The sequence below is a fragment of the Colias philodice genome, chromosome 22 (assembly GCF_061535455.1).
Source record: "Colias philodice isolate Cphi_HAF_F1 chromosome 22, ilColPhil1 Martin Lab GWU primary, whole genome shotgun sequence".
Taxonomy (NCBI): domain Eukaryota; kingdom Metazoa; phylum Arthropoda; class Insecta; order Lepidoptera; family Pieridae; genus Colias; species Colias philodice.
Genome location: NC_143107.1, coordinates 6,473,104 through 6,490,830, shown reverse-complemented (window position 1 = coordinate 6,490,830; position 17,727 = coordinate 6,473,104). Strand labels below are relative to the sequence as shown.

At 32.3% G+C, this 17,727-nt stretch overlaps 1 protein-coding gene across 1 annotated transcript in view; it reads right to left on the bottom strand.

Annotated features, from left to right (window-relative positions):
• The window catches only part of LOC149478494 (cell adhesion molecule Dscam2-like), a 107,070-nt gene that overhangs the window by 40,321 nt on the left and 49,022 nt on the right, over window positions 1-17,727 (bottom strand). Inside the window, exons 3-4 of the mRNA XM_089709265.1 lie at window positions 6,606-6,675; window positions 1,843-1,901 (exon numbers count right to left, since the gene is read on the bottom strand). Of these exons, the coding sequence (XP_089565391.1) occupies window positions 1,843-1,901; window positions 6,606-6,675 (129 nt within the window). The remainder of the gene's footprint in view (window positions 1-1,842; window positions 1,902-6,605; window positions 6,676-17,727) is intronic.

Below are 17,727 nucleotides of genomic sequence, written 5' to 3'. Positions count from 1 at the left end.
CGTCACGCGACATGTGCTACACAGACCAAAAAGTTTGAGACGATGTAATAAAAGTTTCACTTTAAAAATATTTTTACGTAACTAAATGTAATAAAAACATATTTTGCAAAGTCCACTCACTTAAAACATCTACCTACATGACATAATATACGACATAATCTGAATACATAAAGATAAAATTAATTCATACCTAAACAATTCAACTAAACTGCAGAATACGCAGTTCCTAGAAAATTCCAATAGCACTAGAATTTCATCCCCTGTAAGTGTCAATTTATGTCACACGTCACGTTTCATGACGCTTCCACTGAAACATATGACGTCTTTTTAATCTATCCTTTGGAAGGTATTTCTCGGAATTTTGAAATGTGTAGAAAGATATACTAAAATATTATTATTAGATCATTGTTAATTTAATTTATTAAGATTTCCACCCGCGGCTTCGCTCGCGTATTCAATGAAAAATAAATTCGCATAGTTCCCGTTCCTGTGAGATTTCCGGGATAAAAAGTAGCCTATGTCTTATATTAAGTCTTCAGCTACCTACATACCAGATTTCATTGTAATCAGTTTACTAGTATTACTAGAAGTAACAGAAATTATCAGTCTTCTGTGGCGTTTAATACATCTGACTGATTAAATTAGCCGTTTTATTAGTACCCTAGGCTCTTCATTTGGCGATACCATATAATTAATAATTACCTGTGCGGTATCTAGCGTTATGTACATACAACAATGTTGTATTATTTAAACAGTTCAATTTAACAGCGCCGTTTAATAAAGAAGGTAGGTTATTATTGAAACGGCTGGTTTAACCAGTTAGCTGCAACATATACCTATATGGTATGAAATATAAATTATCACCAGTGGTAAAAATTCGTATTTTAAGGAATAGGACACATAGCATAAAGACAGATCTGAATAATTTATGCCAAAAATTATAGAAATCTTTTATTGCAATGTAATATGAGTGTATGTGTTGTAATTACGAAGATATGTTTAGGTTAAAATATTATATAGTAGGAACAAAATATATTATAGGTATAATGATATTTGTTTACAAAAATTAAGGAAACTTAACTTGACTTCTAATACAGCTTTTATAAAAGAAAAGAAACGATTATGCCCACACGACAAACTTTCCTTGGGGTTTTTTAAAAACCATTTTATCTGGAAACTTTATACTTTTCAAACAAGAAAATGAACTAAGTTTTTGCTTCGTTTAATACAACTTGAAGTTGGTTACGAAATACTTAAGGGTGGTTTTGTGTAAGAAATAAAATGTTGAATTATTCTGATATTTTTGACGTCGTAAATAGAAACTTTTATTTTTATAAGTTTTGCCCAGTAGGTATTGTAAACATTTTTTATGCTTTTGCACATTATTTAGCTGGAATCGTCAAATGCTGTTCGGTATAGAAACACGTCATGTAGTCTGTAGAAATAAGTTTCGCTTATTTTAGTGGATGATGATAAGTCTGATGACTAGCTGACCCGACATTCGTTGTTCACTGTCAAACACTGTAAAAACAGTCACTAATTCAAAGTTTATTTTTTCTTTTATTTTTCATCCTATCTATACAAAATATTAGAAACATTAAAAATTATGAATTTAATTCACTACTATAGTGCGATTATGTTCTGTAGTTCTTAAACATTTCATGGACTTACGTCTTCCTTTAATTCTAATCCGATTGTCTTTATCTAATAACCATTAATACCTTATTTTGATCAAAGACAATATTGCCTTTAATAATGCTATCCTTCAATGATTATACTACTAAATAAAAAATCCTCAATCCCACATATTATTGCCGTGTACCAGAATAGTTTTGTACTTACCATTATTCCTGTGGCCGGGTAAATCCCGCGTAATCCCGGGCGAGGTTTGTGCGGTATTCCTGGAAAAGATAAGATTATATGGGTTTATCTTTTTATTATGGAACTTATAATTGGAATCGTATTGACGGATGATTGGAAAAGTTTCGATTGATTTGATTCGTATGTTTGATGTAAATCTATATAAATAAAATTCGCTAAATGTGTTGCTTAGTGAACTCGAAAACGGCTCGATCAATTCGCCATTTTAAAGTTTTTGTTAAGGCACAAGGAACGTTCTTATGAGAGACAATACATAAAAGGGGCGATAGGGCAGAACAACGTCTGTCGGGGCAGCTAGTGCATTAAAAAAGAGCGTCTGTGACGAGCAGACGTCTCAGAAGTGAAACTTCTTTGGCCAGATTCAAAGTTACCAAAAACGTCGCCCTTCTTCAAAACGTGACGGTATTGCTATGATGTAGTGACCTTGAAATTTTACTCTCAACGCGCCTAAAGAAGTTTCACTTCAAAAAGAAGCCCTAATTTGTAATATTGCACGTAAAATTAATATAATCAGAAACAAAGTTCAAGCATAATGGGCTCATAATAATTGATTGTAATCTAGTACAACAATTCAAAGGCTTAATTAAATCTATCTCAATTAATGTTTAACTTTGCAATAACTTTGTTCTTGTAGTGTTAGAAAACAGATAATTTCCATTATATATTAATAATGTTGCAAAAGACTAGTTGTCTGCCCCTGGCTTTGGCTTTATAATACTTCTAACTAAAAATTATTAATTGTATCAGAAATCATAAAAGTTCCTTATACGTTGTTATTAAAAAAGAGCGTGTGTGCTGAGCACACGTGTTAGAAGTGAAAATTCTTTGGCTAGATTCAAAGATTCCAAAATCGTCGCCTTACTCCATGACGAGACGGTATTGACCGTGTCATTACACGGCCTTGAAATTTTACTCTCAATGCACCTATAGATGTTTCACTTCAAAATGCTTGTAAAGATTATAGTGTTTTGCTTAGTCTTCGGTCTTATTAAACTTCTAAACCAACAATTACTGGGTTTAATACAAGTGAGAAAGTGACGTCATAGAAACGTGGCCGTTACAAATTTTCTTCTTATCTGTACCCTTTATTTAAAACGAGCAGCACATTAATGTAGAAAGGACAGAATCGCTTTGAAGCACTTTAATGTTGGACAGTGAAATAAAAAGCGCTTATCAGCTGTTCCGCTGGAAAGTCGTTGTTTTATTGCCTTTAAAGTTTTATGGACGCGACTGTACCGATTAAGGATGGTGGTGCAATGAGACTTTACCTTCTCTTGTGTATAAGTTGGGTAAACGAAATAAAAATAAACTAGTTTTGATGTTTAAAAAAAATGTAGAGATATTGCGAGCGATGTTCTACTTAATGGTTATGTAAATACTAGCATTCCGCCCGCGGCTTCGCCCGCATTTTCAAAGATAAACCCGCATAGTTCCCGTTCCCGTGGGATTTCCGGGATAAAACCTATCCTATGTGTTAATCCAAGTTACCCTCTATATGTGTGCTAAAATTCATTGTAATCGGTTCAGTAGTTTTTGCGTGAAAGAGTAACAAACATCCATACATCCATACTTACAAACTTTCACATTTATAATATTAATAGGATTTTGTTATAATATTCTTTTGTTGTGTTGTAATAATATTCTATTTTTGCAATAAAGACTGCTTCACAAAATGATGCTTAGTGCCTTATTTACTGTAGAGCTTATTTACTTATTTTTTATTACAATGTTTAAATTTAAAAGAATTAACGTCAATACTTATGTTCATTTCTCCTTTTAACTTAAAAATTGCATACGGTGTATTATTTTGTCTTTTCATCTCTGATGACACTATTTCAGACGCGATTCACATAAAAAAAAACTCATAAGTATATAAATAAGGCTCATTGTGCCACCGCCCTGCCAATTTATGAGTTAAAGAGTGTCAAAGTCACTACATAGCTGCTAGCTAGGGTTTATTGCGGTCTGGGATATTAAAACCTGAGTTAAATTTGATTGTTGTTCATTAAATGATGCCTGGGCCTGAATGATTACGGTAAATATTCGAGAGTAGAGACTATTCATTTTGTCACATTACTTATATGTTAGTTATATTTCAATTATAGTGTAGAATTAAAAACAAATATTATAATCAAGTAAATGCTTACTTGGTTACATACTTGTAAGGTACTTACAAACATACAGTTGAAGCTAATATAAGCGTGTTAAACGGCACTTCTGTTACGTTTTTTAAAATTATAATAGCTGAAAAAATATTGCATAAAATTTTTATAATGAATTTGATAAATTATAATTAAAAGTAATTTCGAATGTCTAAACAATATATTTAATTTTAATAGTCCACCAACACATGTATGATAAGGATAATACAATAATTTATCCTAGGCGAAATAATTCATCCTATTTACATTACCTTAAGCTCTTGCATAAAAAGTAACAAACGTTTTTTAATCATCTCATAAACCTCATATCATTACCACAGATACTATACTAGTCATTACTAAACCATAGACTACAGAACTATAGAGAACAATTGCCATAGACTAAACAATAGAGCATTAGAAAATTATGTCAATGGCTTTACAGAAGGAAACATGCTCCAATGCGTTACTCTCTCAAATAGAGTGCAATCGTTTGGAATAGCCATCTCTGTTTCCTCTTTAGTCTATGTTCTATATTTGAAATTGATAAATGCATGTACGTTTTAAAATTGGTTTGTATTATGCTTTTTCGTTCTAAAATTTTTGTTTGTTAATTTATCTGTGTTATTTGTTACGTTTATTAAGAAATGGAAACATTTTAATTACGTATTACTTAATTTTTTTCTTTGCACAGTGTTCTTTACACGTAGCTCAATAGATATTGAAGGCATCTTAACCAACTTGCACTTAAAACTAACTAGTATTAACCTGCTACTAGCTAATTATTTTTTATATATAATTTCCTGTAAAATAACTAATATAATAAATAATTTTAATTCTTAATAATTTTGTTTGCAAAATATGGCAATTATTTTGCAGAAAGAGAATTGAAATTATGAAAGTGAGATGAGTGCATATCAAAACATGTTTTAACGATTCATTTGCAGGCTGCTTAAAAAGTTTTCACATTATATATTTAATTTTGTGTTTCTAGTAAACCACCATATTATGTAGTAATTGTAATTATATTATGTACTAGATATCCATGCCCAGCTTCGCCCGCGTTGAAAAAAAACCCGCATAGTTCCCGTTTCTGTGGGATTTGAGGGATAGAAAGCCTATTTTTTATCATAATTTCAGGACAGTTCTTTGGCATGTTTTCATAATATTATACGCTGTAACATATTTCGTAAAATTAAATTGAAATATTGACATGATTAAAAAGAGCAACTACGGAGTTTCTTGCCGGTTCTTCTGCATAGATACTGCTTTCCGAATCGGTGGTAAATGTTAAAAATATATAATGACGTTTCAAAAGTGCTTCTAGAAGAAGTCTAATTGAATAAATAAATGTTTGAGCAAAATAGTTGATTCAAATACAAGTGTTTTCGCTATAATCTCTTGCCCAAAGTTAGTTTTATATCCGTGTTATAAATGCTTGAAAATGACAGCTATAGAGCTGCAGAATCGCTTACAAACTTTGTAGTAGTGAACGATTTTACGATACGACTCCTACTTTTATGCTTACACTAGCTTTGCAGCGCGATTTCGCACGAGTACCTATATGAGTTTTTAATCTAAGGTTCCTGTGAGAATATCAGCACAGACTAGTAATAATATACTACGGATATCAGTATGAAAGCCTAAGTACCTTTTTTTTACGTCTTATCTGTCAGTGTCCCCTTAAATTCGATAAACGTTCCAGAGATTAGCCTATATACACACAAAATACAACTTTTATAATATGTGGCGTGTATGCTTTGCGTTGAATTGAATATCGTCATTCGATCAAATTACAGATTTAACCAAATGACGGCGACATACACAGTCCTATATGCATTTTTATGATTGTGGATAGATTAGGCAAGTCTTGATGTAAGTATGGTATAGTGATATTGAGATATCTATCATAGCGTTCTCTATGCAGCTATTTCCTCTGTTTATGTTGGGTAAGTTTAGATTACGGATTGTTATTATATCATTAACTACGCAGTACATGACCAATTCAAATTTGTTTATCTCAAATGATCTAGAGGTATATGATAGGAGACTTGGTTAAAATAGCTTTTGATGTTGTATTATTTTATGTAATTCCTTATTCTAACACGCTTTTTGACTGGTCGATTGGCGTGGTTGGTAGTGGCCCTGCCTTCCAAGCCAGAGATCGTGGGTTCGATTCCCACCCGGGGCAAATATTTGTGTGATGAACATAGATGTTTGCTCTGTGTCTGGGTGTTAATTATCTACTTATGTATTTATTTAAAATTATATATATGTATGTTTATCAGCCATCTGGTTTCCATAACACAAGCGAAAGCTTAGTATGGGATCAGATCGTGCTGTGTGTGAAAATTGTCCTGAAATCCCAGCTTCACCTGTATGTATGTAATCGACTTCTTTTGACTCGATATTTACCTACTTTAAACGGGCAGTTTTGATAATACAATAATTTCATGAGTTTAACTGCGTTTTTTCCCAATTTTAATTATTACCAACCTTTGTTGAGTTCTTAGCACAGTTGTTTATGAGAAAGAATACCAAACATACAAACATACATTTTTTATATTATGTTAAAATAATTACCTATATTGTTTGAAGAGCAGTCTGTGAGTATCCTTATCTTCTTCTCGAATGTTCACTGTGATCGCGAGAACTGTAACAAAGATAATTTTATAAGCTAAAATAAAGTTATTTTGTTTGATTTTGGTCCGATTTGAAAAATTCTTTTGGTGTTAGATAGCCGATAAATGTATCGAGGAAGGCTATCGGCTATATATCATCATGTTAAGACCAACAGGAGCGGAGCAATGCCGGTAAAACCGCGGGGCACATCTAGTACCGCTATATTTATTTCATTTTTATCCCGGGTCAACCTAGACAGGCGGATAGCTAGTGTTAAATAATTGGGAAGATTCGGGACAAAGAGTACAGCTTCCAGCATCGCATTATCTATACTAATATTATAAAGCTGAAGAGTTTGATTGTTTGTTTGTTTGAACGCGCTAATCTTGGGAATTAGTGGTCCGATTTGAAAAATTATTTCGGTGTTAGATAGCCCATTTATCGAGGAAGGTTATAGGCTATATATCATCACCCTGACCAACAGGAGCGGAGCACGCAGGGCACAGCTAGTGATTAATAATTTTACGTAATTAAAATAAATATCATACCAAAATTATATCAGTTAAACCGTTTTTATTCCTGAAAGCTCGCAAGCGAAATAATGCGGTTAACGTACATCCATTAATAATTAAATAAAGCAAACAACCGGTTATAATTTATGGCTGAATTATTATCGATATACAGAAATGCAGTTCAACGAACCGATTATTTCGATGTTCCTGTTATATTTCATATTGGTAGAGGAATTGCAAACCTTTTTTTAATAAAATAAATTAATAAATGTTCTTCTTTTTAACACGCTTTGATTACTAATCCCGATTATATTTTTTTTATAATTAGTTTTTTTTTATTAAAAATAAGCAATACTTACAAAGTCTTGTAAACATATATTTACGAGTATAGAGGATAAGCGCAATATTTTTTTGAATAAAACCGTGAAAACAAGATATTAAACTTCACCCTCAATTAGCTAATTACAAACAAAATAATTTGGACTCAATACTTGAGGAACTGGCAATTTATTCGATGGAATTGTCAATAAATCCGAGCGAGTTTTCAATTCGCTTAGCGGAGATAGAGAATTTATTTCCACTCGCAAAAAATCGTGGTAAAGCTGTGGCCACATTGGTGATAACTTTATTGTAAGAAATATATTTACATTACAACAATAATTAGTAATTTACAATGCGTTTTAAAATATAATTGAAATTTAATCCTACTGTGTTAACCAATATTATAAATGCGCAAGTTCTGTTTTTCTGTCTGTGTCTTCTTCACGCCTAAACTATTGGGTAAAATTTGATACAGAGATTAAACTAAATAAATGGGTGAAACCTCGGGCGGATGGCTAGTTGTAAAGTAATTATCATGTAATAATGCTATATGCAATACATCCCTTTTTAGACAGTCGAGGAATCATTCACCGAAATATAGAAGATATTGTAGTCCATACAAATACGGTAAATAAATTCAAAATTCAATACTAATTAATCGAGGTTATTAAAGTTGTCTGTAAATATTTGTTCGAGAATTGCATTGTTTTATTCAGAACCTTCGTTCGCGATCTACAATATTCTCTCGAACGTTCTACAATGTGGATGCACCCTAAGACTCGGTATAAGACGTTTTTATCACTTGAAGGTTTTAAGGTAATATTTTAGAGTACTTTAGTGCGGCTTCAAGAGAAAATTTTTGCTTACTAGGATGGCAAAACTTACAAGCGGAATATGTTCTTTTAATAAATTCTACATAGTACTTCAACGTTCCGGTTTATTCTTTCTCATATTTTTGTTAAAATGGGAAAAAATATATCTTACATTTTGAGCTAAGTTTTAACTTATCTTCGTGTTATGTTTCATCAAAATCAATACGTTTTTGTCTACTTGAACGGCAAACTTAAAAATTGTACATTTTTCAATCTTTCAGTCAGCTAGATTAATGATATAAGAAAATAATAAATAACTTGCCTGCCCCCCTAGACAAGTGGCTTTCTATTAGCGTAAAGTGCAATAGAATAGATTATGAATGTATGAGATTGACGTTTGATTACGACGACGACGACGATTGATTACGTCAATCTCATACATTCATAATCTATTCTATTGAACTTTACGCTAATAGAAAGCCACTTGTCTAGGGGGGCTGTATACAGACACAAAAAAATTGACAATCTAATATATCTATTTTTTTTTTTATAATTTGATTTTGTTAACCATTATTTTTTAATATACGGCCTAGTAACGAACCACCCTAATTAAAATAAAACATTTTACCAAACGAATAAAAACAGTAAATGCCAATCAATTCCACTACATAATACCTTTACTTCTCACAGAAGTATAATAATTAAAGACAGGAGTACAAGTCAAATAAAATCGTTTAAAACACTGAGAAACAAATTTAACATTTATGGGAACTCGTAAAACGGGGCATGAAAATTTAAATGAATCTCCGTATAAATTAGATTTGAGGTCGACTCTATGTCATTTGAGATTTAAACACTTTTCTGACTTATGAAAATATAATTGCTATTGAAATCCTACTAATATTATAAACAAGCGGTCCGCCCCGGCTTTGCCCGTGGCACATATTTCGCAATAAAAAGTAGCCTATGTCCTTTCTCGGGTATCAAAATATCTCTATACCAAATTTCATGCAAATTGGTTCTGTAGTTTAGGCGTGATTGAGTAACAGACAGACAGAGTTACTTTCGCATTTATAATATTAGTATGGATGCGAAAGTTTGTGATTCAGGATGGATATTTATTATTCTTTCACGTAAAGACTAATGAACCGATTACAATGAAATTTGGTAAGTAGGTAGCTGAAGACCCAGAATAAGACACAAGCTACATTTTATTCGAGATATCCCATAGGAACTGGAACTATCCAGGTTTTTCTTTGAAAAAGCAGGCGAAGCCGCGGGCGGGTATCTAGTGAGTTTGTGGGTATCCTACATATTAGTTCGTGGGTATCCTTTGGGAGATAGGTCATATTATGACATCAACTGCTTTAATGTAGAAGAAAAAAGTGCGTTAAGTTTGAATGTGCATGTGTTTTTAAATTTATCTGTCTGTAACATCGTAGCTAACAAACGCATTTAACGGATTACGTAATACAATGATATACTGTTCATTTAAAAGTAATTTGTATAATATGTATTCTTAAATACAGTTCCACTTAGAAATCAAACAACTACATACAAAATACATACCATAAAGATGATAAATTATAAAACTAAATATTAAACACGTACAATATGAGAATACCCAATTAGTGTTATATTTTTAAGCTATTGCATAGAAGCTTCTATCGCGGGCCTTGAGCGCGGGGACCGAATCGAGAAATTTCGTAACGAAAAAACCTCACGCTCCCCACTCCGACGGACACGGAGGTGTGGCTTGAAGGCATGCTATGCAATTGCTTTACCGCGGCAGTCCCCGAGTGCCACACGTCCTTTTTTTGTTTCAGTATCACTTATATTCCGTTAAAAATAATTTAAATATTAAGTGTACCCACTAAGTATTGACTTATAAATAAATCTTCGTCCTTTCCACAGCTCGACTGAGTCTAGTCTTAATGAATGAGAGTTGAATCTCTCAGGATTATACCTCTTAGCACTTAGTGTTTATGTACATACAAGCTTTCCACCCGCGGCTTCACCCGCGTTTTCAAAGAAAAACCCGTTCCCGTAGGATTTCCGGGATAAAACCTATCCTATGTCCTTTCTCGGGAATCAAAATATCTCTATACCAAATTTCATGCAAATTGGTTCAGTAGTTAAGGCGTGATTGAGTAACAGACAGACAGAGTTACTTTCGCATTTATAATATTAGTATGGATACCTAGGTGGTATATACCAAAGCGTTGGTGAGTATCTATATAATATATAGTCGCAATTTGTTGAAATATTTCCTATATTTCAAATTGTTATTACCTTTTTTTTATTGTGGGGAAATCTTCCAAAGATACCCACGGCCCCCGGGGAAGGAGCAGTGGGTTATGTCGGATTCTTACCGACTAAAACCCCACTGTGTTCCGTCGAGCCGCTGATGGGGCCGCGGGTATTGGTTAGAATTATTCTTCCGCGACAAATTGTTATTACCTATCGTATTCTACAGGTACTCTTATAAGATAATATAACATTTAGAAATTAAAGATTTTTAACGGATTTTAAACGCGATTTATTCATTTTACTATTTTCCCGACGCACACTTTGCGGCGAGCGCACGTGGTCACGGGGAGACTGTGGAGTATTTTTCCGGATGTTAGCAGTATTGCAAAAATTATTAAAAAGATATTACATTTTTTTCTGTTTTATTAAATAAAATACACTAGTTTTCTAATGCAGACGAAATGAATACTGTGAACAGGAATTTAAACTCATACATTTGCTTTAATTACAATTTTTATTCCAAATAAATAGCTTTGTATCAAGTTAATTAATTTGGACTTTTTTGTTGCTAAAATTTTATTCAAATCAAAATATCATAACAAACCCATTCGTTCTTTTAATAGAGGAAGTTACACTATATTTCACATACTCAAGTATAAAATTATATAAAACGTTCATTAAAAAATGGTAACAACAATTACAATGGACATCATTAATTAGTTGCCATGGTAACGAGTTCTTTCATTAGCATTTAATTCTTTCATTCCTATTTCTAAAAACCCACAACATATTGTCTTTGTGTAGTTTAACGCAAAAACCTCTTTGAATTTAATTTAAGATTGTGTTAGTTGTCATAAGCACACGCTTGAAATAAAAACTTAATTGTACACCCAACAGTACATTTACAAGGAAATAAAAAGCGTAGTGAATGCTTTCTCTTGCTCATTAACTAATTGCGGAATACATTAGCAATTCAACAGATATAAATGGTTTAAAGAATTATTTCAAGGCTCTTTTAATATTATTTTGAACGTTTAACCTATATCTATTGTATTTAAATATATCGTATTAAAGTTGTATAATGACTAATTTAAATTGTTAATAATTTGTACTTCAAACATAAAGCCAAAATTATTTTGTTCGTTATTCAAGTAAAATTATTTGTTACTAGCTTCCGCCCGCGACTCCGTCCGCGCGGATGTCGGTCTTGGCGTGGGTGGTTTATTTCTCCATTTTGAGTAACTCTGACAATGACATCTTATAAATATCTATTGGACCCAAATACGGCTAGGCCTATAATAATATGCAACGTGTGTCGCGGTTCTACAGAACAACGTCTATGGATAAAACTGAAAAATTAAGATTAATTTTTTTTCCACGTATTTTTTTAGGATAAAAAGTATCCTATTTTACGCCCAGGATAATAAGGTATAATTATACCAAGTTTCATCGAAATCGAACCGTTAGTTTTCACGTGATGTCTTCACATACAGACAGACAGACAGACAGACAAAAATTTTTTTAATCACATATTTGGGTTTGGTATCGATCCAGTAACACCCCCTGCTATTTATTTTTTCAATATTTTCAATGTACAGAATTGACCCTTCTACAGATTTATTATATGTATAGATTCCAAAATATAAGCTTTTGAATATTTAAAGCATCAAGGATATTATACAGTCGTGTATAAACACTTTATTACGATTACTATATGTCTATTTGTTTGGATTTTCAATCTAGTTGCATCAATTTTGAATCGACTCTTGGTAGTGAATAGCTATTTTTATGAGTGCACGAAGGTTTTAATTTGTCTGTATCGAGAGTCGAGATTAGATAGTTCCTAATTAAGACAGTAGGACTTATATTATTAGGCGCTATAAAAATATAACCTCCTATAGGCTATAGATCAGACATATGATACCAAAAGAGTAGAAAAAATAGCTGAGGCCTATTGCCTATTCGAATCAAGGATCATGATCCAGTATCTGTAACATGTTTCAAATATTTACAAATTGCATTGAATGCTATAAAATTTAAAATTATAAATGCAAGACCCACAGACAGATACTTTCCTCTGTATAATATAAGTGAAGACAGTCGCACACGGTTATAAAGTGACGTCAGTTCATTTTAATATATGTGACTAGAACAAAAGAACACCCTGTATTTCAGCACGAATATTAAGACACAATGTACTATAAAAATACATGCAAAGTTAGCGGTAGTTTTATTTAAAACTTGCACGTTTGTTTCACTGTTTTTCGAATCCGTGAGTGCGCGTAGTTTTCAAAGTAGGTTTAGCATAGGTTTAGGTGGAAAAATGTGAAATATCTTAAGGATTTTTAAATGAGACAAAGGGAAAGAGACACGCTTTTTAATTGTGTTATAATACGTGTATCACTGTTTTCAGTGAAAAAATACTGTTAGTTACATCTTTATTAATATTTAAACAAAACTATATATATTATAGATGCTTCACATGCTTACAATAAGAGTGAAGTGGCTACCTGCTTCACGTTCAAGTATTAAACGTGAATATTTGAAGATTAAATCGAATCCGTATAAGATTTGGAACTTAAATAATAGGCTGAATAAGCTCACACCCGGTGAAACAAATAAATCAAGCCGCAGACTGCAGGAATTACTAAATTAAGAAAAAATAACATGTCCTGCAAACCCCACGACCATGGTCACCGCACGCTCACTGAAGCTGAATACAACTTGTTACCGGGTGCCACGAAAATTGAAATTTTCAGTGTTGAATTTCAACCGCGTCTGAATGAAGCCTCATTAAACGCGATGGCTGCGCAAATTGCGATTTATTGTCGGCGAAACTGTCGAGCCGCTGGAAGTTTTATTTATGAATGAATTACCGCTAAATTATGGTCACCCGCCTTTAGGTTTTGTGTTCCAAGCTTGCTTGTTGCGTTGTATAGAATGAATAGCTATCTTTGGTAGTTGTGTTTATTTCTTTTATACAAAAGTGGAAAGACACATTTTATATGGGTATAATTTGGTAATTATGGAGGACAAAAGAGTACTGAATTGAATACAGAATATATTATTTAAGCTTTTAGTGAAAAATATGTGGTATTTGATGAATAGATGTGCAATAAACGGAGGAATAGCTTATTATAATATATTTGTTATGATAAAATACACATTTTAAATTATAAGAAATGCAATCATTAATCACAAGTCATTTATATTTTAAATAAAATAACAGTTGAACTCGATGAATATGTTACTGTAGACGTGCTACGACAACTGTGCTACGATTCGTAGCATAGCCTAAGAAACACAATAACTTACCTAATCTTTCTTCTTTATATAAATGCCCTCTTATTATTTGATAAACAATCGTACTTAATTCTATCCATTATTCGTATCTTTTATTTTCTTTTGTTTTTCACATGCCATTATATTACTTTACCACCAAACTATTAATACATTAATTCTATACATCACTACATAGTATAAAACAAAGTTGCTTTCTCTGTCCCTATTTCCCTATTTCCTTTTGTATGCTTAAATCTTTAAAACTACGCAATGGATTTTGATGCGGTTTTTGAAGTGAAAACTTCTTTAGCGGCGTTGGGTATAAAATCTTAAACACGCCTCAGGACACGTGACCTGCGAAAAAGCGTAAGACAGAAGGATGGATATCAAACATGCTCAACGTTAATAATCAAGTTTTCACTTCTGCCGGCACTCCCGGAGTGCAACCCGTCTTTTTTTAATAGATAGAGTGATTCAAGTGGAAGGTTTTAGTATATAATTTATTAGGTTTTAGATAAAGCGGGCGAAGCCGCGGGCGGTAAGCTAGTTTATTCTATAACCATAACCAAGCACTTATAAAAACCACATTAAAATGCAAAGAAAGTATATACAGTACACCAACGAACGTTTCACTAATTGCTTTCTAATGAAGCTGAGTTTTTGGAGTGCAAACGAAATTACATTAGTAATTAGAGCTGTGCCGTTCCACGATACGTTTCGGCTTAATGGTCCAAATGTAGACCGCATTTGACGTAATATGTTGCAGTGTATTATGCTTGTTTTTTATAGATGACATTAATTGTAGTCTTTACGCTTCAAAACAAGTTTATGACTAGATAAGCTAGATTAGATTATTTTTATAGCCTACGTGCTACATCATAACATTGCCAAGTAACATCAAAATCGGTTCAGTAGTTTTCGTGTGAAAGAGTAACAAACATATATATACATCTCATCAATCATCGTCATCGAATGAGCACATAAGCACTGCTTTTTTTGTAAAAAATATGGTAACGATATTTGTAATAAATGTAAGACGTATTAATATTTTTAAAATGATTTCAATTTAATCAAACTTTTTTTGTAATTAATGTACGCATTCACACAATTTTAGTCAAGTCAAATAAGATTTTCTAACGATGTCGGTTAAAATATTATAAACAATTTAATGTTTAATATTCGTCCTAGAATTTAATTAAATGAAATTTAATCCGATCCCATTATAACGCTTGTGGAATTTAATTAGAGTGAAAAAGAAGTAAATTTGATAATTGAAACGTAACTGAATATTGTACCGCGTCTATGAATTACAAGGATTGCGAAATTTGGACATTCTCGAATTCTCGAATTTACATATTAATTCATTGAGTTAATCACAAGAATGATTATTAACCCAAAACTACATACATCAATATTATTTGAAATAAATAAGAACGATATTTCAATGTTCTTAAAGTTTTCAGATAAGATAAATATGTGTATAATATAATATTTTATTTAAAAGACCATTAGATATTTAAAGAATAAACCATACAGCAATTTCCATACTACATAGGTGTTTCATATTATAGAAAGAAAGAAGATTGCCTGATTGGCTTTATCTTTAATTTCGATCATTTACTTTAATATTTATAATAGGTAAGCAAGGATTTTACAACTATACAGACCACATAACGTGTATTACGTAACATGCACTACATAAACCACATACCACATCCAAAATATAGCGCATCCACACCGTCTCAAATTGCAAGGAAGAGCGAAACAGTAATTTTGCTTACAGCGTTGTATCCGGTTAATTTTAACTACAACGCCGGCAATAATTTGTAAATTCAACCGCGAAACATGAACGTTTGTATTATATTACTTTATTGTGTGTTCTTGTTGAAATACTAGCTTCATAGTGTGATTTTGTACGCGATTAAAACCTATTAATATTGAACGTACATGACGTGAGGATGGATAAAAGTTTGTTACTCTCAATCATAAATTACTGTACGGATTTTGATAATACTTGGCGGTGAAGTAGCTTATATAAAACATAAGCCATGGCAATACTTACTCCGTGATTTCGTCCGCAGGTAAGCGTAACCATACGATATTTCATCTATTATTATCAACTAAGCTAGGTACCAAGTCTTGTTTATTTTTAAGCTATTGCATAGCTTCTATTGCGGGCCTTGAGCGCGGCGACCGAATGTAAAAATTCCGTAACGAAAAAACCTAACACCCCCCACTCCATCAACCATATAAACAGCCATAGTATTATAATATACCACAGTTATGATAAAACACATCTCTGAGGTAGCTATAATATCTTCCTAACAAACTACGCGACCCAAAAACCTTTTGAACATCCCTCCAAGACGATGTAAAGAAAACATTTTTTCCAACACTTCCGCCTATGAGATAACAAGAATGTATAGTGTGATGGCATTCCTTTGGAGTGTATGTTATACAAGATATAAAACACGGTTCCTTGATATTTTATAGTTAAAGTTATGGTTATTGAAGTGAAAATTAAAGAAAAGTATAGGTAAAGTAAAATACAATGTCCACAGAAGGTATTCATTTAATGGGTGATCATTGTTTTTTTTGTGTTTAGGATTATTATAATTAATCGAGTCATGTAAAATTTGATATTAAAAAAAATACAATCTTCTTTCATTAAGGGCCGATTTTTTAATCCTCGGTTAAAAGTTAAAACTTATTCGTTGAATAACGTATTAAACTACCATTTCATAAATGTATTCTAATTACCTGTACACTGTGTACAGGTGACATTTTAATATTATCGTGTTTATTGAACGGATAAGTTTTAACCAAGGATTGAAAAATCGGCCCCTTAAATTAATATTATGTGTCGAATAACATAATATAGTAGGTATTATTGACAGTGATAATATGAATAATACCAGTATTGTATTACAAAACTAATCTTTGAAATTAGCCGTTCAATTTATACACTGAAAAATTGTCTCTCCAAACCCTCATCTGAGATTAATCAAAAACATCAAAACTCTATGTAAAGGGAATAAAATTGATAAGCGAAACTGGAAACATAACGTGGGGATATAATCATTTTCTTAAACAAATAGCTCCAGAGTTATCTAAGGAAAAGTACATTAGAACAAAAAGGTGGTACGAAATGAGCCGAAACGAACGGACGAATGGATTGGGGCTCGTTCACTGTGATTACATTTATTTTATATTATTATTTCTATCTATATTGTGTGAGATTTCTTCTTTGATTTTTGAAGTGAAACTTCTTTAGGCGCGTTGAGGGTAAAATTTCAAGGTCACGTCATGGCAATACCGTCACGTCAAGGAGTAAGGCGACGATTTTGGTATCTTTGAGTAGTAGGCCCAAGTAGTTTCACTTCTGACACGTGGTTTCGGCACGCATGCTCTTTTTTTTTAAGAAATAATACTTATTTCAGCTTCTATTGCTATTCGGTTATAACTTTAACGTAGATATTTTTTCGAATGAACGACTTTTCGATCGTTGTTACTTGTAATCACTGTCACAGAAAAGAAGTTTTTACAACATTAATTTCACTCAAATAAGAATTCTCTTTTAATCATAAAATCGATGTTGGCTAAACGATTTGTACATATTATATCTGCATAAATGAATTTAGTAAAACATTATCTTCCTCACACAACATTTAAGCATTTTATACAAGAACCACGCACCATCTGAATAAAATATTAATAAATATATAATTCACTAGCACTTATAACTACGCCTTACGAAACGATGTTGCGGTTTCCCGCGTTTCATTAATGAAGAGTTTCCATTAGAAAAGGGAGCTGAGATTTTCTTTTACTTTTGGTTGTTTGGCACTGACCTTACTGATATATTAAATACAAGACGCTTGGTTTGGCTTTGCCCGGGGTGGCATT